At 56.2% G+C, this 24,237-nt stretch overlaps 1 protein-coding gene across 3 annotated transcripts in view; it reads right to left on the reverse strand.

Moving 5' to 3' along the window:
* SSBP3 (single stranded DNA binding protein 3) overlaps nt 1-23,954 on the reverse strand; it is a 54,387-nt gene extending 30,433 nt beyond the window's left edge. For all 3 annotated transcript variants that reach the window (XM_054211287.1, XM_054211286.1, XM_054211285.1), the window contains exons 1-4: nt 23,740-23,954; nt 23,564-23,636; nt 23,314-23,375; nt 22,919-23,003 (exon numbers count right to left, since the gene is read on the reverse strand). In XM_054211287.1, coding sequence (XP_054067262.1) covers nt 22,919-23,003; nt 23,314-23,375; nt 23,564-23,636; nt 23,740-23,795 — 276 coding nt within the window. In that variant the 5' untranslated portion in view covers nt 23,796-23,954. The remainder of the gene's footprint in view (nt 1-22,918; nt 23,004-23,313; nt 23,376-23,563; nt 23,637-23,739) is intronic.
* Nucleotides 23,955-24,237: the final 283 nt, after the last annotated feature.

The following is a 24,237-nucleotide window of genomic DNA, read 5'->3' on the forward strand; positions in this document are numbered from 1 at the left end:
AGGGGACGGGCATGGTGGTCATGGCTGTGAACTGCTGATGGGAACTTCCCCATGGGATTTTTTCGCTTTCTTTTTTCCCATCCACCATTTGATATCCATAAGTAAGAGCAGGTCCTCCACTCCCCGCTGCCGGAGCCGCTCTCCAAGTCCGGGGACACCGCTGGTGGGTCCGGTGGCACCCTCCTCTCCATGGCGACATGCCCACGGGTGCCAAGTTGTGGCCCCATCCCCGTGGCAAACCCTCCTCCATCCCCAAAGCTGAGCACCCCACAACCTCCCGGCTCTGAGGGCTGCTGCCCCTCACCAGAACACCCCCAAACCCCACGGGGAGCTGCAGGCAGACCCCGAGCTCCCCGAAAGGCAGAGGATGCCCCACGGCACTTGAGTTTCTCCAAGCCTCGGTACACGCTGGGAAGGAGCCCCGCATCCTGGGGATGATGGCACCCTTCCCCTGCCCACCCCTCCTGGGGCACCCTGCAGACCCCCGGGCCCCGCCGGTGAAGCTCCAGTGGTCTGGGGGGGTTTCTCCCTCCTCCTGTCACCCATTGCAGCAGCCCCCGGGCACCCACCAGTGTTTTGGTGGGCGATGGCCCCTCCTGGGAAAACTCTCCCCGGCCGTGGCATGGAAGCGACATCAGGGACATGGGCCTTTTGTGTGGGAAGCACCCCGCTAAGCCACACAAAGCCGGGGTGGGGGGGTTTTCCAAAGGCTCTCGGTGCAGGGAAGGGCCCCCTCCATCCTCTTCCACCCCAGGCACCGGCTTTTGTATTGCCTTGGCCGGATTTGTTCACTCCCCTCCTGGAGCTGGGCCTCCTCCTCCGTCTGCAATCCCTGCGGATTTTACCTCCCGGCAAGAGCAAGGGGGGAAGAAAAAGGCGGGGGGGGGGGGGCGCAGCCCAGAGCCATAAAAGAGCCTGGTAAAAACAACAGACTGCGGTTGGGGGATAGATACGCCATGGCTTTAAAAAAGCGCACCGCCGAGGAGAGTTTGATGGCTCTGCCAAAAGGAAAGAAGCGTCTTCCCACTTGCAAACAAGAGTTAATTATAGAAAAAAAAAAAAAAGAAGAAAGAAAGAAAAAAAAAAAAAAAAGGCCCAGGAAAGTGTTAAAACCATCTGTGCCATGAGGAAGAGGCTGGGGCCGGGCGGACGCAGGCAGCAGCGCTGACAGCTGCTGCGTATGGGCAGCCTGGACTGCTCCCCCCGCGCCGTGCTGTGCCACCCCTGCCTTGCCATCCCTTGCCACACCATCCTCCCAAGCCAGTGGCTTTAGCAAGCCACACTGCTGCGAGGTCCTACTTGCCCCAACACGTGCCGTGGGCCTCCAGCAGGACCCCCCAGCAGCAGGTGGGGTGCACAGGGCAGGAGCTGCAGGTTCAGGGGGTGAGGCCACCAGCAACCCCCAAAAATGCTCCTGGGTGCCACAGATGGGACATCCCTGGGATGCACAGTGCACTTGCACTATGAGACTTGTCCTAAATATGTCCCACCAAAGCATCACACTGGTATGTCCTAAGGGACAGACCTCTAGGCACCCATTTTTAACCCCAAACCCTAAGGAAACGAGGCGCCTGTGATGACGCCGAGCACCCTGCATTGCCCCTGCCACCTCCTCGACAGGGCTGAGGATGGATGTGCCTCCTGCCGTGGGGAGCATGGGGTCCGTGGGAGGGATGGGACCTGTGGGAGGGATGGGGACCATGGGAGGGATAGGGTATGTGGAAGGGATGGGGTCCGTGGGAGCCAGAGCCCAGCCTGGCCGCCTGCAGCAGCGCTGCCTGACCCCGCAGCCGGATCCCAACCGCTTCACAAATATTTACCTAGCTGGTTTTTAAACAAACCCGAAATGCCGGAGAGTTTAAAGTCCATGTCCCAAACAGCTCCTGTCTTGCTCCCGCCTGCCCTCGGGTCCCCAGCCGCCTGCCCGGGGAGCCCCCGGGGTCCTGCACCCTGCCCCAATCCTCGGATTTTAAATAAATTGCAGGCAGCGGGCAGGCAGGCTCCTGCCCGGTCAGGCAGCCGGGCCAGCGGCAACACTTCTGCCTCTTATTTTATTAGGGACATTCAGGCTGGATGATGCCTGAACACGCAACTGGTGCATTTCAGAGGAGACCTCATGCTGATGAGCTTGCATATAGATTCACCGCAGAAAATAATTAGCCATAATTAAGGGCTTCTGGTTTATGGCTCCAACAATTGTTTAAACAGCAGAGCCCTGTTCAAATTAAGTTCAGGACTTGCCAATAAATATTTCTTTACCGTGATACGGTTTAGTTTCAAGCTCCTGCTCCAACCAGCCAGCCTGGGCTGCTTGGATCAGGGCTAAAGATGCTTCTCCTGCAAGGAGGAACATGAGCCGCACGGCTGGACCTGGTCCCAAAATCACGCTCTTTTGGAGCAAAAACCTCCTGGGGGTAAGAGAAAGGAAGGAGGAACGGCAGGAAAAAACTGTCGGGAGATGGAGAAGACAAGAGAGGATGAAGAGCAAGGAGGTGTCACCGGTGGGTAGACAGCTCCATGGCGCGAGGTGGGCACCAACATGGCACGGCTGGATCAGCTGGTATTTCAGCTCACTGAGTCGGAGGAGCAGTTGAGGCTCTTCCGCGTAGCATCCACCCACCGGGCCGGCCCCCACCCCACCTGCGGCGCTCCCTCCCTACGGACAACATATGGCACGTCTCACCTCATTAGAGCCATAACTAGCAGAAATAATCAGCAAGTTTGGTTCCTCCGCCACCACGTGCTGTTTTAAGAGAGCGATCAACAACACACAAAGTCTAAACTAATGCACTAGAACAAGCTCTTCAGCACCGAAGTTTTCTGGTGTTCCCCCAAAGCCCTGCTCCCAAAGCCAGCCATGGTCCTGCAGCGTGCTCATGCTCCACAACGTCAGCCTCGGCGACATCAACCAGGCAAAATTTGAAGATCAATATTCATATCAAGAGATTTTGGCCGTGAAAGATGGTGCTGCCAACACAGCCATACACTGCCCAGGTGCACCTGGAGGGCACCCACGCAACTGTGCTCTCTGGAATAAGGAACCGGTGAGAGGGAGTCCCAGGCTGCTGGTTCCACCATGCAGGAACCATGCATGCGTGGAAACCCGCAAGGAGCTCCACAACACATACACTGAAAGTTTACTTTTTCCACACTTTTTAATTAATACCAGCCCCCGGTTAGTGCTGGCAAAGAGCGAACACCTCAGCATGCCACCATCTACCATGAGGCATCATGCTGTGATGCAGTCCCACCACACCGTGATGCAGTTCCACCATGCTGGACCAGGTAAAGGACAAGAGAAGAGGAGGCCATATGACGGCCCGCATGGGAGCTCTGTCCCCAGAATGGTGGGGACATCGTGTGGGGATGCTGGCCCTCAGGCTGAGTAGCTTCTTCTCTCCAAGGCAGGTCCTGAAGCCATCTCAGGGCCACCGATTACGGAAAGCCCAAAGGTTGCTACAAATTAGTAAGTCTTTCTGCTGTTTTCTTTGAGGAAAAGGGCTGTTTTCCCCCATTGCTGCTTCTTCCAGCAGATGAAACCTCAGGAAGTCCTGTGAGCAAGACCCCAATGGTGCTCTGCCACCCAAAGGAGCATCTTCATACACGTTTGGTGCCTCCCCAGAGGAACAAGCCAGGAGCACCGCCAGCCCCCATCAACTGCCGGGTTTTTCCGAGTATGATCTAGGAGCACCGTGGGAAGCGCACAGGGAAAATGGCCATATCATAAACCAACTCAACTTTATGACCTGAACGTTTTAAGATGTAGCAGGAGCCTTTGTACTGTGGATGTAATGGCAATATATCAGTTAGCCATCGCTTCCACCAAGATCTAGCGCTCTAGATTTTGCAGCAAATGCCGACTTAAAGACCCATATCAAATACATTATGATACCACTGTTTCCCGTTACCCACGCTGATGATTCAATTAATTTAAAAACAGCAGTGAAATTTAATTTCACCATTAACCCTGCCAACCCCGGCAACCGCCGGCTGGGAAGACGGCAGCCACCTGCCCAAGTCTGGACGGACCTGAGGGGTGGGAGAAGAGCAAAGGGATGAAAGGTGAGGAAACATGGATGAGAGCGGAGAAAACAGGGCAAGGCGGGATCTTTACTAAGCCCTTTGCAGGGGTAAAGTTTGCAGGAGAGAGGGGACAGGGAGCAGACGAGGAGTTGCAGAACAGCACCTGCAAAGGGCTTTACTGAAAACAGGCTCTTGCAGGAAAGGCTCGCTCTCCTCCTTCCGCCAGCATGGCTTGAATTCACGTGGTCCTACACAACTCCAAAGACAAACACGATACAGAGCGCAAAACACACCAGCAGCCGCCCTCCAGAAGTGTAACCCCCGGAGCCTGCCTGGGTCTCACCTCGGATCCATCAGTAGGGCCAAGGGTTAACAGGAACCATCAAATGGAGCGCAAACTCCATAAAGGCAAGCTGTTCTTTTTTTTAGGGGGGGCAAGGGGGAAGGTTGCCCTTTAGAGATTTTCAGTGATGGTTTGCACGTGGGCTCAGGCCTCGGGTCAAGTGAGGCTCACCCGTGGCTTCATCAGGCAGCCACGGAGGAACAGCACAGAAGGGACACGGCCACCCGACGAGCTTTCCTCCCCGACACACGGCTGGAGAAGAATAGTTAGCCTGAGCAGAGCCCTCCCATCTGCTTTTGTTTTCCAGTCTTCAGTCCCGGGCTCTGCTAAAGCCCCTGAAGTCACCGGGCATCTGTTCTCCTCCACCCATCGCAATCTGCCAGCCACCGCCGCTCTGACAGCCATCCATCACGCCGTAATACGCTGACCACGAGACCCAGTGGGACATCATTTTCAAGTCAAATGCAGCAGTTAGCATAAAATAAAGCATCGCCCTGGTTTGGGGTTGTTTTTTGTTTTGGTTTGGTTTTTTTGACGATTCCGCAGCTGCAGCCAGGGACTCGGTATGCAACAAAAGTGAGGGGGGAAAAAAGGCACAGGAAAATGGCAATTCTACTCTTCTGAGTCATAACAATTATGACGTTGTGATAAGAAACGTTTTCTATGAATTTTTAAGTACCAGTAATCCTGTTTTGCAATTGTCCCCCGGGAACAAGGCGACAGATTGAATGGGGCTGACAGTTATTTCCATCCTGACAAACGCGGCTCCGACGCGCCGTCTCCTCCCTCCAAACTTCCCAGCCCGGCGTTCAGCCCACTGCTCCGGCTCTGGTTTGTTTGGTGCAAGTGAAGTGGACCTGGCTCGGCCACCGGTGTGACTGAGGACATCTTCAATAACCCTGCCAAAACCACCCCGCTGGCACCAAACCCCAAGTACGCACTTAATTTGCACACCCATAAAGCAGAGCTGCCCCTCCAACAGGACGCACGGGGAGGAAATGCACCCGATAAAGTCCTATTTCCTTGCACGTGCAGCGATCCCCTCAAGAAACCTTCAGCTGTGAGCCACGAGGCAAGTGGAGCATCTTGGTCCCCCCTGGTCCAGCCACAGCAAACACCCCCGCGGGTCCCGGGAAGATGGGGATCAACAGGGAAGAGCATCGCTCAACATCTCAGGTATCATCGCCCTAAAACCCTGCAGATTTATCTCACTGACGTGGATATGGGCTGCGGGAGAAGGCGTCAGGGAAACGCACATTTTTGTTCAAGTCTCTCAGACCGGGAACAAAACCGGTTCCTTTTACCTCTTTTGTAAAACGAGCACCGTCATCAGAATCAGTGCCGAGGAGCGAATTTGTTTTGCAGAGGATCAAATAAATAATGGATGATGAAGGAAAGCTGCCACGGCGAGACTGCTCTGCTCTACGCAGCCTTTCCCGATCTGCTAGTTCTTACAGCTCCTCAGGCTGGCACCAGCTCCAGCCCCAGCGATGCTCCCCAAACACGGCTACCAAGCGGTGCACCGGCCGAAGTGACACGCTCTAGGACACTGGTGGCCACCCTCAGCCACCAGCCTGTCAATACGTCTCAATCCTTTCAATAACATGTTAAAAAAAAAAAAAGGGGGGGGAGGGAAAACTAAGTTTCTGCTTCCCTGCGAGCAGTCACCCTGTGCCTCTCCCACCTCGGATGGCTCCGTGCCACCACCCTGCACGAGCGGGGACATTTCCCTGTGCCCACCTACGAGGGAAGCCTGGGCCTTTAAGCACTATATAGCCAGAAGACATTAAAACCAGCCTGTCAATTTAGATGCAAATTTATTTTAGATGCGACAGAGGGCTTACAAAAGAAGGTGCAGCTAGATGCTGCTTGCTTCTGCTAAGGCTGTTGTGATTTGGTTCCCAAGCGGTGGATGGGTGTTGGGATGGGTGATGGGGGAGCTGGTGGGTTGGGTACGGGGATGCAGAGGCTTTTACCTCCGGATCAGTCCCTGCCTGAAACCCAGCTCCGTAACGACCAAAAGCCCTTCATCTGAAGGCTGTGCAAGCTGCTGCCATGGGAGAGGCGCAAGCACAGAAGGGTGCCCACAACCGCTGCCTCCTCCGCACCTCTTCCTGGCAAGTCCTCCTCGGTGCCATGCCGCCGAGACCGGCATCCTTTGTTTTCCTTCCCTGAGCCTGGGCAGCCCTTCTCCTCCTCCTCTTCCTCCTCCTTCCAGCCCTACCACCACCACCGCCACCATCCCGGGGCAGGCTGCAGCCCGGCAGGTCGCCGGGGCGGTTTCTCAGAAAGCATAACCGTTTCTGCAGAAAGTTTGGCAGCTCGGGCCAATGGCAGGACTTGCTTTAATCAACTCAAATTGCATTTTCTGCAGATAAGTCTCCCACTCTCGGCTGCCAGGAAAAAAAACCAGCCGGACAGCAGCAAAAAAAACCCAACAACCCCAACCCAACACCACCCCCCCCCCACGCAGGCTGCAAAGTCACCGCACAAGCTCGCAGGGTGATTATTTATAGCCTTTCCCTCTGCAAAAGCCAAAAATAATTGTTCCAGCCCAATTACTGAATTTCTGAGCGCTCAGCTCAGGGGTAGCCACTGAAGCGCCGTGCCTTAGGCCGCTCGCAATTAGCACCCGGCGAGGTGGGATGGCTAACAGTAGTGGGCACCTCCAGAGAGACGGCATGCTGTCAGCACCGTGGCGCTTCCCCCATGCCGGGTTTTGGCAAGGAGGACATGTCTTATGGAACGTAACCTCCGTGGGGTTGAGGTGGGGCTCCAAAGACGTTCCCCAGTAAAGTGCTGGGCTCTAACGAGGTTTCACTGCAGCCTGGGCTGAACCCCAGAAATCCCCGTAAAGGTCTGACCACGCTGGGAACACACATGGGAAACGTTGAGTTGGGTTCCTTCCACCCTGTCCTGAAGCCCAACAAGACCGAAAGCCTTCTGCAGCCCCCTGCTCAGACAGCTTCCCCAGCCGTTTCAGCCTTCCCTTGGCTTCCCATCCCTCCTTACGAGCCCTCTGGTGTTGTTTGGAGACTGTTTTTCCTCCTCCCTCAGCTCAACCCACCCACGCCACCGCTGCCTTTTCTATCAGCAGCGAAGGCAGGTGAAGGGAAGCGACCACATTTTGCATGAGAAGAGGGGGAAAGCACCAGGTGCCCGCTCTGAGCCCGCGACATCTGAGTACCTTCCGTAACATTCACAAAAAAATACATATATACACCAAAACCACCGGTGGTGGAGTCAAGCCAAGGAGCAATTCAGGGCTGCATGCCGCACAGTCACCCTGCCTGGAGTCAAAACTGATCTCCCAACTTGGCTATCACACATTTTGGGGATGTTCACCTCTTGCCGAACCCATAAAGAACAACTCAACCACCCACAACGCTGCGTGAGCCCCCCCAGGCAGGAGGTGAGCCCCCAGAACAGCTGCTCAGAACAACCAGCAACCGCTGCTGCCTTTGCGGGGAGAAAGCCCAGGTTCCCTCTGCACCCCACTTCTGCGTTTGCTGGCTTGATCCCTTGGGAGCTCTCAAAAAACCACCAGTTTTGTGAAAAGCAGGTAAAGCAGAGGGAAACCCAGCTGCACCGGTGGCCCCAGCCAAAGAGCCAGCAGAAGCCTGGCTGTGAAGGAACCTGTGTGGGAACCCAGAGACGCTCCCACAGCAAACCCACAAATAAACGCATTTCTTCCTTTTTAGAGATAGCCTAAAATTTTTTCGTATCGGGGAGGGAGTTTTCCTTTGGCTTCTCCTTTGGGAGGACCAGAAGTGTCATGCTGAGCTGCTCTCCTAACAGCGATTGTCATGGCAGCCCCCATGAGATGCACCCTACGCTGCAGAGCACCCAGTTGCCAGCACCTGCTTCCAACCCAGGCAGACAGTGAAGCTGCAAATGCCTAAAAAAAACCCCAAAACCTGCCCATTTCCTTCCATATGACTCATCCCACCTCACGACCATCTTCATCCTGGGGAGCTCTTCTTCCCAAGTGCAGAGGAGGGGGCTGCAGACCCTCCTGGGGATCCACCTCCATGGGACACCTCCGACCAGAACCAACTGGGGGGCTCAAGCTTCAAACCTAGAGGCCCACCGAGGGGAGGGGGGGATACAGGGTGGCGGGACCCCATCTTTACCCCAGCAAGGGCTGTCCTCCCCCTTCCCTGCGAGGCTGTGCCGGCTCCAGCCGCTCCCGCGATCCAAGCGGAGCAGATGGCACGCACAACACTTACGGCTTCGCTTTCCAGCCGCCATCGCAGAGCCGCTTCTCGGCAGGGCGGAGGCGGGGGGTGGGGGGGGAGACAGCTTTTTTTTTTTTTTTTTTATATATATATATATTTTTTCCCTGGGAATTCTGATTTTCTGTAAAAATACATGTATTATCCTGCGCTCAAGACCCAGGAGCCCCTGGCAGGCCAAGTGCGGTGCTCTGCGGAAGGACGGTGTGTGCCGGCCGTCTGTCTGTCTGCCTGCGCCTGGGGAACCAGCTGACCGCCCGAAATCCCCCTCGAGAGGGACAAATCCTGGAAAGCCTCACAAAGCAGAGATGGGGGAAAAGAAAGCGATGAAGGGATCAAATAAAGGGTTTTCTAGGGATTCTGCTGGCTTGCCTGGATTTCCTCCCTTTTGATGCCTCATCCCCTGCTCACCACGGGGCAGCTTCTCCTCTGACACCCTGGCGGGGTGGACATGGGGTTTGGAGAAGCGTGGCCTGAGCAGAGATCTGGAGGGAAAGCTGAGCCATGTTTCAGCTCCCTGGGACATCAGTCCTCCTGCCTCCACCAGTTAAGATGGAGCAAGGGAGATGCGGTCCCACCCGGGGCGATGACAGACTCTGGGGGCATTCGCCAGCTTGGGTACCAGACCTGGCCGGGTCTGATGCCATGGCATGCCATGGTCCTCTAGTCCTACACCGATGGCTCAAACCAGGTTTTTTTGCTTCCCGGTGGAAGCCAACACCTAGAACGAGGCTGGGAAACCATAAATCTGGGCATCGCAGACACCAGATTGCTTTCAGCAGCCGCGCTCTGCGCAGAGCTCGGCGATAAGTAACAAAAAGTCTGCGCTTTGCGCCGCTGATTTCTTGTCTGGGGATGCATAAAACCTGGGAGATGACAGATCGGCACCTCCATCCAAGAGCATCCTCACGCTCGCTCCGCCGGAGAGGCGGATAAACAAAGGCGGCTCTCCCCGGTGTCCACAGGCAGCTGCCACCGCCACCGTGCGATAGCGGGAGGGGGGGAAAAAAAACAAAAGAAGTCTGCACCGCCGGGATTTGCGGGAATGGGATGCTCCCGGCACTATCCTGGCCCTTTTATTCCGCTGGTACCCACAGGGAGCTTGGCCCCGGCCCCTTGGATGCCTCCCTTCCTCGGGGGTCTCCTTGCCCAGCCGCTGTGGCTGGATGCCAACAGCCGTGGCAACTACTCGGCATCTCACGGCGAGGAGGAAAACATCCCGGTTTTGGGCACAGAGAGCAGCTCAGCCACCCTGACAAAGAGCTCACCCATGGTTTGGACCAAGCTGCAGCGGTTTTGCACCGATGGATGCCGTCGGGTTTGGTAGATGCCTGTCTGAATCCCACGTGGTGCCCACGACTGCGTGGGCAGAAGAGTTTGAGTGCCCATCCGACGGCACCCGGAGATTTGGTAAGGTCAAATATTTGGCAGGGAAGTTTTCTGATGCAGTTTCTTAATTTAGACGGCCCCACCGCTGGCAAAGATGCTCACCAATGCTTCGCATGGGGCAGTCACAACAGCACGGGAAAAGGGAAGGCCAACTTGAGGATGTTCCAAGAAAACACAAGAGAAGACCGTGGCTGTAGCACCACAACGCCCAGGTCTTGGTCCATCCATATGTGGACACGTGCTGGTTGTGCACTCGTGAGCTCCAAATAGCCTGAAGCTGCTGGAATAACACTGCCATGATCCTCCCAAACCCATCCTTCTTCCCCAAAATGCTGGCTGGGCCCCTGCATCTTATCTCCATCCCTTTTTCCAACCACTGCGGACCCACAGTGACCCAATCAGGCTTGAGCCCCAGCTTCTCCCCACCGCTGGGCTTCTCCCCGGCAGAGCAGCACAGACCCCAAAATGTGTGTTTTGGGAGTGCTAACGAGAGCATCTCTAGCTCTCAGAGGGGGACATGGCAACGCAGGGATTATTTCACCAACCCACCAGGGCGAATCCTTCAGAAGGAGGGACGGAAAAGCAGGAAACCATCTTTGCAACCCCAAAGTTGAATAATTATCACCTGGGCTGCGGGAAGCCCTCTCCCCCTTCCCTGGTCACCAGCTCCCGGGACCCACCAGCACCCAGGGAGGGGACTGTCCTCCCGGCCCCCTGCCTCCCCGGGGCTTTGCCGAGGAATGCCGGGGGCGGCAGAGGCGGGGGGGCAGCCGTGGCAGCGGCACTGGGAAGGGAACCAGCTGGAGAGCCGCAGCCTCATGAAATAATGAAATGCCAAACCAACCCCTGCATCTTCCACAGTCTCTCAGGTCACCTACCAGATTAGGAGGCCTGTTGCTAAGGCAACCATATCTTGCAAGTGCTAGCTGAACTTCCCCATCGTTTTTAACCCTTTAAGGAGCAAAAACAAAAAAAAAAAAAAAGAAAAAAAAAGAAAAAAGAAGGGAATATAGGAAAAAAAAATAAAATAAAGGGGTAATGTGGATGATTCAACCCGCGGGAGACCGGCGGAGGCAAAAGGGGAGAGGCTGGGAAAGGGAAATAAAAGAAGAGGCGCCCCAGCAGCCACCTCCCGCGCGATGCACGCCGTGCTGGCTCCCTTCCAGGCGGCTAATAAAATTATTCGGCATCCGCACACGCACGCGAGACCCGGCAAACTTTCGATGCGCCTGGCACAGCAGTGGGGAGGGGGGCTGGGGAAGGGGAGGGAAAAAAAAAACCAAAAAACAAAAAAACACACCCAAACCAAAAACCCCAACAACAAAAAAAAAATCAGGTTACACATATGAAATGGGGGCAAACAAAGCAAAAATGGAACTTTTTTTTTTAAAAAAAAAAACAAAAACACAAAACCAACACAACATGCAGAAGCCCTGGCGGCCTCGCAGACGCCAGGCAAGCCCTGCCGCCACGGCAAGCAGCCGGCAGGCCGGCGCCGCACGGGAGGGGACAGATGGCCGGCGACGTCGGGATGGAGGCGATGGGCGCCCCGCAGCCACCCTGCCGGTTCTGCTGCAACCGAGGGCCAGCGGCACCCACCCCGGCGATGCATGGCTTGTGCTCTGCCACGACAAAAATAATAAAAAAATAATAAAAAAACCCAAACAAAACAAAACCAGCCCCCCCCTCACCGCCCAGGGATCACACCGCAGCGGGGCGATGGGAACCATCGTAACCTCCTCTGGGAGGATAAAAACCCATTTTGAACGCACACAAACAGCGAGCCCCAAATATTGCTGAGATAACGGGGAGGCGTGCAAGCAATAAGGGGAAAAAAAAATAAAAAAAAATAAAAAAAAAATAGAGGAGTAAGGCGATGCACAGGCAGCACAAGGGGAAAGGGGAAAAAAAAAAAAAAAAAGAGGAGGGAGAGGAGGGAGGGGAGAAAGAGGCATGGAAACGAGGAGAAAATGTGGAGCGGCATAAATCAGGCGCGCGGGGGGAGCCGGGGAGGCACGGCAGCACGTGCTGCCTCCCGAGCGCGCGGGCAGCGCACGCAGCCGGCTCCTGCCCAGTGGGGTTGGCATCGGGAAGCAAACCGGCCTCATGTCCCACAGATAGGGGCTGCCAGCCCCCCAGGGTGCTAATTCAGCGTGGGGGGTGTCGGGTCTGCCCCCAGCACACCATCGTTCCCCTGTTAAAATCTCTTTGGGAAAGAAAAACCCTCCGCCGACACCGATGCTCCATGTCAAAAATTGAGGGGACCCCCCTTTTTCCACCCCCCTTCCCATCCTCGGGTCAGGGTGTGGACGGCAAACGTGACGATTCCTGCTGAATTCCCGTCAAATGGGGGCGGCAAGATGGAAACTTGCTCCACATGCCCCCTTCTTCCCACCAGCCCGCTCCGAAATCATAATAAAGAGAGGTGCAAGGGTCCAGCGCAAACCCAGCCCTGCTTCACTCTGGGGCTGCGATGAGATGGGCTTGTGGCTGGGCCACCGCGCCAAGGGGCTGCTGGCATTGCCACCCGGCTCCAGTCCTGCCCTCCAACCTTGCCCCCACATTGGCACCCCTGCACCGTGCCAACTGGCTGGCGGGAGAAACTTAATTATCCTTGTCCGTCAACCCCAAACATCTGTAACCAGCAAAATTTACAACCAGAAATAAAGAGGAGTGACCTTCGCGGTGTTGAAAGACAGTTGGGTTCTTGTATTACAACGGCGGGGACAGGCAAAATTCATTATCTCTAATAGCCGTCCTTATAACCAGATTAAACACAAAGGCAGCAATTCCATATTCCCTGACCTGCCACCGGCCCCGGCCCCATCCCGAGCGGAGGGGAGCTCCCCTCTGCCGCAGTGTCGCCATCGCCATGAATTCAGCTGATGTTTACGCACACGGCCATCTCCATCCCTCCTACCCAGGAAAGACAATATCCCAGCTCATCCCACCCCACCAGGTAGGGACACCCAGCTGGCGTCACATCCCTCCTGGTCCTTCTCCAGGCAGCACTGGGGAGATGCTCAGTGAGCATCCTGGAGATATCTCCGCACCAGGGATGCTGCGGTGGTACCCGGAGCCGGTGCTGCAGATGTTTACTCACAGGATGCAAGGGAAAAAAAAAAACCTGGTTTCCAGCACACAACCAAACAGAGCCCGACCCTCCAGAAATAATCATCATCACGTCCCAGGGCACATACGTTCCCGAGCACGAGGGGTTTTGTCCTGAAGACGCAGCCAAGGCTTTCACCTCTGGCTGCGAGATGCACACGGTGCCAATCACCGGCCAGGCAGCGAGAGCCTGTTATTTTCATCAGAGGATGCTCTCCAGGGGGACCTTCAGCTGCCAGCCAGGAGAAACAAGCCACTGGAGAAAACTTGAGCCTCCTAATGCTTTTTCTTCATCCCCCTCCCCGGCCCTGGCAGTGGCACAAGAGCAGATCCTTCTCCAGAAGATGAGCACCAGCGGGGCCAGGTGGTTTCTCCCGTGCTCAGCAGCAACAAGTCAAACTGCTTGGAAAACACTTAAGGTTGCGGGGGGGTGGGGGGGGAGCTTCAAATGGACCAGGCGGACGGTGCACCGTGCTGGAGCAATGGTAAAAGTTAAAATTAATTAGCTGGCAGGATGACAAAGAAGCCATTGTGCAGCATGGTAGAGCAATCCAAGTACAAAGGCTTTATATAAGTCATGTTGAAAACTCCTTGATGACTGCAGGTAAGGACGGACAAGCTGTTAGGACGTGCCATGACACCCTGAAGGGCTCTGGGACAAGCAAGTAAATGTGCTTTTAACGATGAAATGAGCGCTGGGAGCCCCAGCTTGGACCTTCTCTCCAGAAGGGACTGACAAAGGCACAAAGTGCCTGGGCGTTATCGGTGCTGTGATGCCCAGGATAAACCAAAACCAGCTGGTTTGGGCTTTTTCATGGAAAACAGCCCTCGAGCTGGGCTAAGGATGCCCATGTGCAACACAGACCAGCATGTGCCTCCTTGTGAGCTCCCACCTCCATCCCCGGCCGTACCCCATCAAGGACATCCCTGTCAAACCCCTCCCCCGATGAGACCAAGCATTCCGAAGCGTGGCTGTCCCTGCCTCAAACCAGACCCGAACCGGGTCTTACCGAACCAGACCTACCTCCTGGTTCAGGCCTCGCAGGGAAAGACCCCAACAGCCAACGGGTCTCCATCACCTGGTGGAGATCCCAGTTCTGCTCCTCAGGGAAGAGCGGGCCCCCTCCCAGAGCTGCAGGGGATGCAGGAGGAGAGTTGAAGCTGCGATGGAGAATCACCCCAACATTGCTACGAGCCATGACCCCCCACCACACACACACCTTCCTCCTCCTCACTGCAAGCATCACTCCCAGGGAAAGGAATGGGGGGGCTCAAGCAGCCCCCGAGCCCCACGGCCTGCCCTTATCCCAATGGGGATCCCTCCAAAAACAGAGGCGAGCACCCAGCGAGGGCCAGGAGGGTGCTCTGTGGGGCTCTGACAGGGGAGCAGAGGCCAGGGCGAGGCGGCAGCCTTATCTGCCCACCCCAAACCAGGGTGCGCTGCGAGGAAGCACCCTGCCCCCTTCCTCGCTGTGCACCGCCTTTTTTTTTTTTTTTTTTCACTTTAAAAAAAACTCCAAAACAACAAACCAAGCTCCCAACTCAGAAGCTGAGCTGCAACGGGGGCTGATCAAGTTTTTTTCCGTCCCCCCCTTACGGTTGCCAGAAATAAATAAATACGCAAAGCCAAGGTTTGGGACACGCTGGTTTGGGAGGAAGGGGATGCCAGCTGACCACTCGCCTCGGTGGGCACCCATCGGTGCTGGGCCAGGCGTGATGGCAGCCGCACAGTGGGGGAGCTGGGGCAGGAGGGGGGCACAGGAGAAAACCCACATCAGGAAGGAAGGAGCAGCTCTGGACTGGCGTGCCTGCCAGGAATGCCATGGGATGCTGGCATCAAAGCTGCACCGGGCAGGTCGTGCTCACCAACATGGCAAAGCCACTGCCATGCAACCTCCGCTTCCTTTTGTAGCCAAGAAATCCCACTTACAGGTGCGAGCTCAGCCCTGTGAGGTTGTAAGAAACCAGCCCAAATGCAGGGAAGATGGGAGGGAAAAACCCCCACCCCAGAGCCTGTGTGAGGCGGGCGGGGGGGTGGTGCAGCAGCGAGAGTTCATTTTCACTACAGAAAGCCGCCGCACCCCGGGAGGAGAGGCGCCAGATCAAGTGTTCAAGGGTTGATGCAGAAACAGTAAGGAAAAAAAAAAAATTAAAAAGAAAATGTTAGCTTAAGGCACAGCCAGAGGTCTTCCTTTGGACTTTATCTCGAGGCGGCAGGCTGCAGTGGTGCTGCCTCACACGCGGACGGACAGACAGACCCCACAGCCTCCCACCCAGCCGGGAATGTGGAGGTGGGAATCACCTTCCTAAAAGCCACCGGTCATGGTGGCGATGGCCATGGAGGAGGAAGAGGCAGGCTGGGAGAGCACTTGGTGGCCGGGCATGAAGCACTGCCCTGCTCCATCGCCCCAACCACACACCAAACGTACAGGCACATGCACTTACATCTACCTATATCAATATGTGTATCTTAACTCTGCATATTGCATAGATTTAATTGCACATATACATAATTGCATATATATACACACATATATTTTGCTTAATTCCGATGTTAGCAGTCTCCACGCACCCAGCATTACGCTCAGGCAGGAGAGTGGGCATTTCTCCTCCCACAAAATACATATAATTTAAACGCACGAACCTGAGACAAAAGAGAAGCTGGCCTTACCACAGGGAAAGCTGTGCCCCAGGCATGTCCAAACCTTACCCAAATGCCCCCCGGCCGCCCTTCCCACCCGAACCCGGCACAGGCGACGGGTGTCACCACCGCAGGATGCGGGGACAGGAGCGGGGAGGTGACGGTGGGTGGGGGAGGGACACACAGCTGGGTCCCACCACACATGGGAAGCGGCACCCACAAGCAGCCACCCCGTATTTTGGAAATCCCCCCACCCCCCCCCTTCAACTGCACAGCTGTAGCTTTGAACTCAGCTCCTGATACTTGTGGCCACGAGCAGGAGTTTTGAGAAATGTATAAAAAAAAAAAAAAGATACCAAAAAACCAAAAACCCCGAAGCGAGGCGGAGGCGAGGTATTTGTTTACTTGTGAAAAAAGCTGTTTTCGCTCCCTGTCAGCCCAGAGAAAAGTGCTCCTTCCCCCTCGCCGAGCCCCCCAGCCCCTGACCCGCCAGTGGGATACTGGTGTGGCATCCCTGGGATGCTGGTGGGGATACAGCCCACTCTGTGCCCCCCTGGGCAGAGCAGGGTGCACCCCCAGCACCAATCGGGCTGGGATGCTCCAGCCACTGCATCCCTCTGCCATCCCCTCTGTTTATATGGATCCCAAGGAACAACAGGACCAAACACCGCTGCAGCAGCTCCCCCAGCTCCTCTCCAGAGTCCATCCCCCCCACCGGCAGCGAGGGCTTCACACAGCCGGGTGCCATTTCGGTGGTGCTGGCGGGCACGGTGAAAGAGGAGAAAGAGCCGGAGCCCGGAGCCCCCCGCCCGCTCCCCAGCACCGGCAGCTGTTTCCAATAGATCCAGGGATGGCTTTACAAGAGAGAGGAAAAAAAAAAAAAAAAAAAGGGAACAAAAGGTAGGAGAAAATCCAAGTTTCCAAGGTAAGGAAGGAAATGATCAGGAGAACAGGAAAGCCTCACTCGTACCCAATACACGGCGTCCTGACCTAACGAACCTCCCCGCTGCCCACGCAGCAGGACGGGGAGCCCCCCCACCCCAATGCCGGACCGCCGGGCAGCCTCCCCGGCACGGCTCATGGCCCCTCGCCCCTTTGTTCCTCCGAAGGGACCCCAGAAAGCAGGGGAGGGCAGGGCTGCGGGCTTTGTGCGCGTCCAGAGGCCAGCATCTGCCCGGGGGGGACGGCCGCTCCCCCCGCAGCCCACTGTGCCGGGTCCCCTCGCCGGCCTCACCGCGCTGGCCCACGTGGCCGCTTCGCTGCTGGGGCAAACAATGGGATGGCGCGGGCTGCCGCGCTCGCCACGCAAGGCCTTCCTCCTCATCCTCCTCCTCCCCGCCACAGGCTTTGCCTGCCACCAGCAGCTGGCCCCTCTCGAGCACTGGGGTGGGGGGCGGGGGGGGGGGGAGGGGGTGGGGTGGATAAAAAAAAAAAAATACGAAAACCCCACAGAAAATTTTAAGAATTACTTAAATCTGCCTCGTTGTTGCACAGCGGTGCGTGCAAGGCGAGGGGACGCTGTGAGATGGGTGATGGGGGGGGAGCTCTGTGGGCAGCACTCAGGCACCCAGCCCAGCACCCAGGGGTGCCGGGGGTCCCCCCACTGCAGCGTCAGGCCCCATCCGTCAGCGAGGATTGAGGAAATCCTCCCCTCTCCTCTCATCCCACCCCCGGCTTTTCCGGAGAAACCCCTCCCAGATTGGAGCCGGAGAAACTTTGCATCTTCACACCATTTGTTGATACAAAATCCATCCCCTGCCTTACTTTTGCAGAGGCATTTGGGGTGGGGTGGAGAGGGGGGGGAACGTCTGTTTCCATTTGAAACTGTCAAAATTAGCATTCAGTAATTAAAAATCACACCCTTTCTCTTAATAACCTAACCAGCATGATACAATCAGGTTGTGCCAACTCTTTAATCTAATTGACTAATTACAGATTTTAATTTAGTCAGTTACTGAACAACTGTTGACAATTTGTTTTCATTAGGGACAGAACAGGATAAATATTTAGGCTCCCCAGTCAAAGACTAAGACATAAGCTCTGGGCTCTGACCTCCGGTTTTGCACAGGAGGCTTCTCCATCAGCATCACCCACGGAAAGGTGCCGCTCCGAAATGCCCCAGTCCTGCCACCGGCAAGTGCGGAAGCAGAGGTTGCTCCGTCGCCACAGCCGATATTGTTTAAAATATAAAATTAAGCTAATCCCGCCTCACATGGTACTTCCAGCAAAAGCAGTGTTTAAGGGACGCTCAGGCTTGCAGGCAGGATGGGCACACCAGTACCCTAAACTGGGAGGGACGGCCGAGCCCAGCACACTGCCAGGAGGGAGTTTCTGTATTTTTTTTTTATTTTTTTTTTTTTTTTTAAGTGATGTGGAGTTTTGCAGCTGCTCCTGGCAGCCTGCCACTCCCGAAGGAAACTCCTCTCTCCAGTTACCTACCGGGGAACCCTGCTCCTGCAGAACGCAGCTGGATGGAGCCCAGACGGAGCACGGTCCTGCACGGAAATGGGCTGGAGCCGTGCGTGCCACCAGATGAGCCCCCTACCCAGGGCTCCGGCGATGCCCGGGGGGGCTCCCTGGGACGACGCAAAGCTGTTCCCAACCTCTGTCCCTGCATTGTGCCAAACCCACCCAAAAAACCCCTGCTCTCCTATGCAACATGTTTCTAATACATCGTCTGCAAAGGGCACATTGTAGAGATGGGCATGGACCACAACCACCACCACCATTGCAAAACCAGTCATGGACCACCGCCACCACCACCACTGCAGAAGTGCTCATGGACCACCACCACGACATGCACAGAGGCGCTCAGGGACTGTCACCATCACGCTTGCTGGTCCCACACCCTCCCCACGCAGCCAACAGTCTCTTCGCTGGTCCTGGAGCAAGAAGACAGTCTGGCACAGGAGAGGTGACAGTCCTACCAAACACCTCATGCATGCAGAGCGTCTCCTCCCAGGAGAGGTCCCATGTGGCCATCTCGCCTGCCAAGGTGCCATACCATGAGGTGGCCACATGGACCCCAGGGAGCAGAAGATGCTGTGATAATGAATAGATGCCCCACTGCCCAGCAGACGCCCAGATGCTGGGATGGGGCACCTGTCCCACAGCCAGCTGGGGTGTGATGGACAGATCCAGCAGAGAAGGACCATTTCCCCATACCTTGTCTCCAAAGTGTGGCTGAGAGGCCACTTACAGCGGGGACAACAGCTGGGTTTGGGGTTCATGCTCCAGTGCCTGGGTGACACCCCCAGCCCATACTGCCAACTGGCCAAAATCCTTCCATCCTCTTGGGTTTCAGCTTATTCCCCACCGAGCCAAGTCTTGCCTGCTAACACCAGCAAGCCTGGATGCTACATTCGTCCTTCTCCAGGGGCTTCAGAAACCCCCTCACTGAGATCTCAATCCAAGGGGAACCTTTTCACATGGTAGGGAAAAAAGGAGGAGCCCCAGTTGCCCCAAACCAGGCTGAGAGGACACGAGCCCCAAGCACACCATCTTTTCCCAGACCAACCACCCCCACTGCAGCAGAGCATCCTTCCAGACCCAAGTTAGAAAGAACTGCAGCAGCTTTCCAAAGTTAAAAAAACACTCAACAAATCAATGCTTTGCTCTAAAGGCAAGCTGAAGCCACCGCTCCTTAGGTCTTGCACTACAAAGAAAATATAATTTCAAATGCTCCCAAGCGTGGGTCCTTCTCAGGGGGGAAGCAGAGGAGGGGAAGGATGAAGTCAAAGTCTCCGGCAGCCGAAAGCTACCCTGATTTTTCCCTCCTGCACGTTGACGCTCCAAGCCGGCCGCGCAGGCAGAGCAATTCCACAAAAAGTATGTAGCAACAGTCAACTAGATTTAAGTTCATTTTCTGTAGCTCGAGGCCAAAATCGACTGAAGTGGTTCTGGTGATCAAGTTTTCTGCAATTCCCCTTTCTATGTATTAGCTCTTTGACAGAAATTCACTGCGGTATTTAAACTGGCAGTCATCACCGCTAACTCAAATTGTATTGGCTTTCACGGCGTTGAAATGCTCAACTGCGACCAGCCATCGGCCAATTCCCAGATAACACGGCAGCTGAAATCCCCTGTCATGCCGAGCGATCCCGTTGCAAGCTCGCTGGCTCCGGGAGCATGCCGGAACGCCGGCACGCTCGCCACAGGGCTTCGCCTGGCGGAGGAACCCAAATCAATGGCTACGGGTTGCGTTTTAGGAGTTGATGGGTGCTCGCGGTGCTGTCAACTTGAATAAACTCCTTTGATACAGGTGGGAGAGGATGACGAACAGCCCTCCGACCAGCACAACTCGTTAGTTGCGCTAACAGACTTGCAGCCATGCTGGAGATGGAAGGGAAGCACGGAATTCCTCCTCCCTGCGCCAGGTGAATCCCTGCTCCCGTCACCCCGCTCCCAACAAGCACCTTTCTACAAAGTCCCAGCAGCTTTTTGTCCTGGCTTAGGATAAAACCTCAGAAGAAAGCTAAAAACCAACATTCCTCAGCCATGGAAAGAACCCATGGCTTTCAAGGATCCCACACAAAAGAAGAGGGGTGAGATTTCTCCTTGGAGTTCTCCTTTTGGTTTTTTTCCCCCCTCACTAAAAAATTCAATATTAAAAACTGGAGGGGGAAACTGGTGATTTGTCCTGCTGCTCCTAACAGTTTTCATACAGTTAGGCTGGGAAACAAAGTGGAAACGATGCAGCATGCAAATCCCGCCGTTAGCACCCTGCTAACGGGGTGCACTGCTCCCCTTCCCAAAGACGGGTCCCTGGGGTGAGCACCCCTCTGGCGCCAGCTCCGTGAGGAGAGCATGCCAAACACTGGCTGGCCTGGCACCGCCGCGCTGCTCCAAGAGCATCCCCCTGTTTTGCCCTTAGAGCAGCAACAGTAAATACACATCGTCTTTGGGTAAATAAACACCATATTTCGGGCAAACACTGAGCTGGCCAGGCAGAGGTTGCCCATCGTCGGCCAAGTGTAAATACGACGCTCTACCAATCTGGGACAAGACTTTATATTGGGATATTTTTAATGACAACCACCACATGAAGCGATTCATGACTCACTGGTCCAGCCCCATTTGGGGCTCGCACCCCATTTTAGCTGCCAAGTGCCGCTGGTGGGTTGTGAGGGTTTGGCGTTTGATAAAAGCCTGCATTTTCAGCTCTGGCACCCATCGGTGAGGTTGGCCACCATGCTCACCAGCACCGGTAGCCCACCCCGGCAGGGAAGCTGGCGAGAAACAAGGCACTATTCACACTCGGTTATCATTCGGTTCTTTGGTCAATATTTAAGTTTTGGCCAGGTAGGTCCCTCGCCCTGTAAAGTACACGCCGTGCCGGGAAAACACTGGAGACGGACTATGCCGTGAGCATCCGCCACCAGCCACGCCAGGCAGGAAAAGCACAACCCCCGTTTTGAGACCAAAACGTGCCCCGGTGAAACCAAACCAGTGCCACCAAGCCAAGGCACAGGGGAGTAAAAATCTTCTCAAAGAGTCTTCGCGATAAAACCCAAAAGGTAAAAGCACTTGGGGCTGTTACAAAACTGCATTACACTGAGAATTAAAAACAATCAGGATTGTGTCTATTTACTATAAGCTTAAAGCAACGTGTATTAAGGAAGTTTATGCGAATCATCTAATGCACTCAGGCCTATTGTCAGAATTATTACCAAGCTAAAAAAAGATTAATTTCTCTAAATACACTAAATCCTCAGACACGATGAGGAGGGAAGCTGCTGTGAATGGAGCATTACCACGTCTTGGTTGCTAATGTCATCTTCACCTGGGGCTTTGCTGCCCAAAGATCTACCTTTGCCTTGCTCCCCATGAGCTTGCTGTGCCCACGGGGCTCAAAAAAAACCCCAGAATTTGGCCCAAAACACCCAGGAAGCGAGCAGCTGCCAATGCTGAGCCAAGCACTGGTGGATGTGCCACCAGTTGTCAGCTCTGACCCTCGGTTCAGGAGTTCACCATCTTAATCTGACCCAGCAAAAAACAAGTGATGCAGAGAGCGGACGCAGGGAAGGACGGACAGACAGACAGACAGACAAGCCTCCATCGAGCAAACACCCAGATCTGCTCCCCCATGCCCCAGTGAGACGGGCATCTTTCTGCCCTAGGCAGGGCGAAGAGGCACCTCAGTAGCCAGCCCAGGCTCTCGGGTAGCCCTGGGGCAACCAGTGCCAGCATGCAGGACCACCACGGAGGTCCCTGAGACACTGGCCCAGCACTGCTCACCGGCAAACCCTGGCGCATCCCAACCCAGGCATGTCGAGGCAACAAGAAACTCGGGAAGGGAGGAAAAATGGTTTCCATACCATAGGCTCCCCGGAGCAGACAAAACCAGCTCCTGCTACACAGGGTTTAAATTCACTTGACTGGGGTCCAAGCCCGCAGCCAGGTGACTAATCCTTTGATGCAAATTCCTCCCGACGCTGCAGATGCGGTTGACGGGCGCGGGACGGGAGCGGGCAGCCCACCCATCATCGCCCACCAGAGCCGAGATGCCGCGCGCCATGGCCAAGAGGTGTCTTTTTGGGACGCACCCTCAAAACCCCGGCATCCCACCCCAGGAGCATCATCCCTGGGTCACGCTCTGCAGAAAACAACCCAACACCAACGGACAAGATGGACACCATCAACTAAGGGGGGGGGCGGGGTGTCTGCAACACCACCCTTCAACGAGCAAACACCTCTACCTCGTTTGGTCTCCAAGGAGGACCAGGACAACCAAGGAAGCCCCCAAGCTTGCCAAAGGCAGGGAGATAAATCCTGTCGAATGCCCCAGGAAGTTGGGGAATCCCCCACCAAAATCCAACCCCCTGCCTCCCCAGCATGAAATACCTCACCGTGGATCCTCCAAAAAATAAAAAAAGAAAACCCCGCTTTGTTGTCCATTGCTATGCAAAACTGCTTCATTCTACCAGTAGCCCAAACGCCTTTAAGTGCTTAAGATAAGTATCTCAGCTAATTTACATAATTGCAACATTATGAAATACTGTTCAGTCAAATCAGAACCTTGTTGGTTAAAAAAAAAAAAAAAAAAAGACTAAAAAAAACCCCAAAAAAACAACCCAGGCTTTTGCCAGGGGGTTACGTTGGCTCTCTCTCGGTGCGGCCCGCCGAACGCCGTTAATTACCCGCCGTGTCGGGACGGCGAGAAAACTTGTTACTCACGTAGTCATGAAAGGCTTTGGCTTCGCTCGAGTGTTCGCAAGTGTCTCGCCTTTCGGGGGCGGCGCAGTAGAGGTCCCAAAACACGCTGCGTGGCGGAGAAAAAAGTCGAAAAGAAGAGGACATTTACTCACCAGGGCTCGAGGGGCGGGGGGACGGGACATCAGGGGGATGCCCACCGCTCGCTCCCGTGGGGCGTCGAGGGCAAAGCCGCCCCGCCGCGCCTCGACGCCCCACGGGAGCGAGGACATAGGGCATTTTGGGGTGTTTTCGGGCGTTTTGGGGGTGATGCTGACTCACGCCATCACCGGGGGCTTCGCCCCCCCGTGGGCTAGCGGGCAACCTGGGGGGGAGGGGGGTGTCCCTTTCCTTTTCCTTCCCCTTCCCTTAGTACTTACCACCACCAGGAGTGCAGGAAACCGGGGGGTTCTCCCAGCGTGATGTTCTTCTCCCACCGGATCTGTGAGGAGCGGGGGGGTGAAAAGAAGGTGGAAGTTGAGGGGGGGTGGGGGGGGTCACGGGTGGGCGTGGGCCCACGCGTGGCGACCCGCCGCCGCCGCCCCGCACAAAATGGAGGGCGGGCGTGAGGCGGCGGCGCACAAAGGGCGGCGGGGGGGTGATATAAGGAGGAGGGGGGGGGGGGCTCACCTCGGACAGGAAGGTCTGCGCCGACTTCTGGGCGCCGACGTGCAGCAGGTACTCGTAGACGTACAGCGCCAGCCTGCAACCGAGCAGCGGGTTGAGGAGGAGGAGCACCGCAAACCCCGCACACACCACACACACGCCTCCCCCCGCCACCCCGCACAAAGCCGCCCCGCGCTTACTTCTCCCGCGCCTGCCCGTCCGAGGGCACCGCCGAGCCCTTCCCTTTGGCGAACATGGTCCGCGGTGAGGAAGGAGGAAAAGGGGAGGGGGGGGGGGGGAAGGGAAGGGGGAAAGGGGGCCACCGGGAGCGCCGCTGTGCCCGCCTGCGGAGGTGGAGCGCCCGGGGGCTGTCAGAGCGCCGGCCGCCGCCGCGCCCCCATCGCCGCTCCGCCGCTCGCTGCGCCCGCCGCGCCGCTGGCCGCGCACCCGAACGTGGCCGCGCCGGGCACCGCCTCCCCCCTCCCCACCCCGTCACCGCACCGCCGCCGCCGACGGGCGTCCGCCGCCACCAATCGGCGCGCGGGGGGGGTGGGGCTAAACCGCGCCACGCCTTCCTCCGGAGGCGGCGGGCGGCCTCCCGGCGGGAGGCTGAAAGGCGACGCGGGGTCCTAGCGCCCGCCCCGTGCGGGGAAGCTTTGGGCGGCGCGGCGGAGCGGCGTGGGGCCTTTAAGGCGGAG

The sequence above is a fragment of the Rissa tridactyla genome, chromosome 8, assembly GCF_028500815.1.
Source record: "Rissa tridactyla isolate bRisTri1 chromosome 8, bRisTri1.patW.cur.20221130, whole genome shotgun sequence".
Taxonomy (NCBI): domain Eukaryota; kingdom Metazoa; phylum Chordata; class Aves; order Charadriiformes; family Laridae; genus Rissa; species Rissa tridactyla.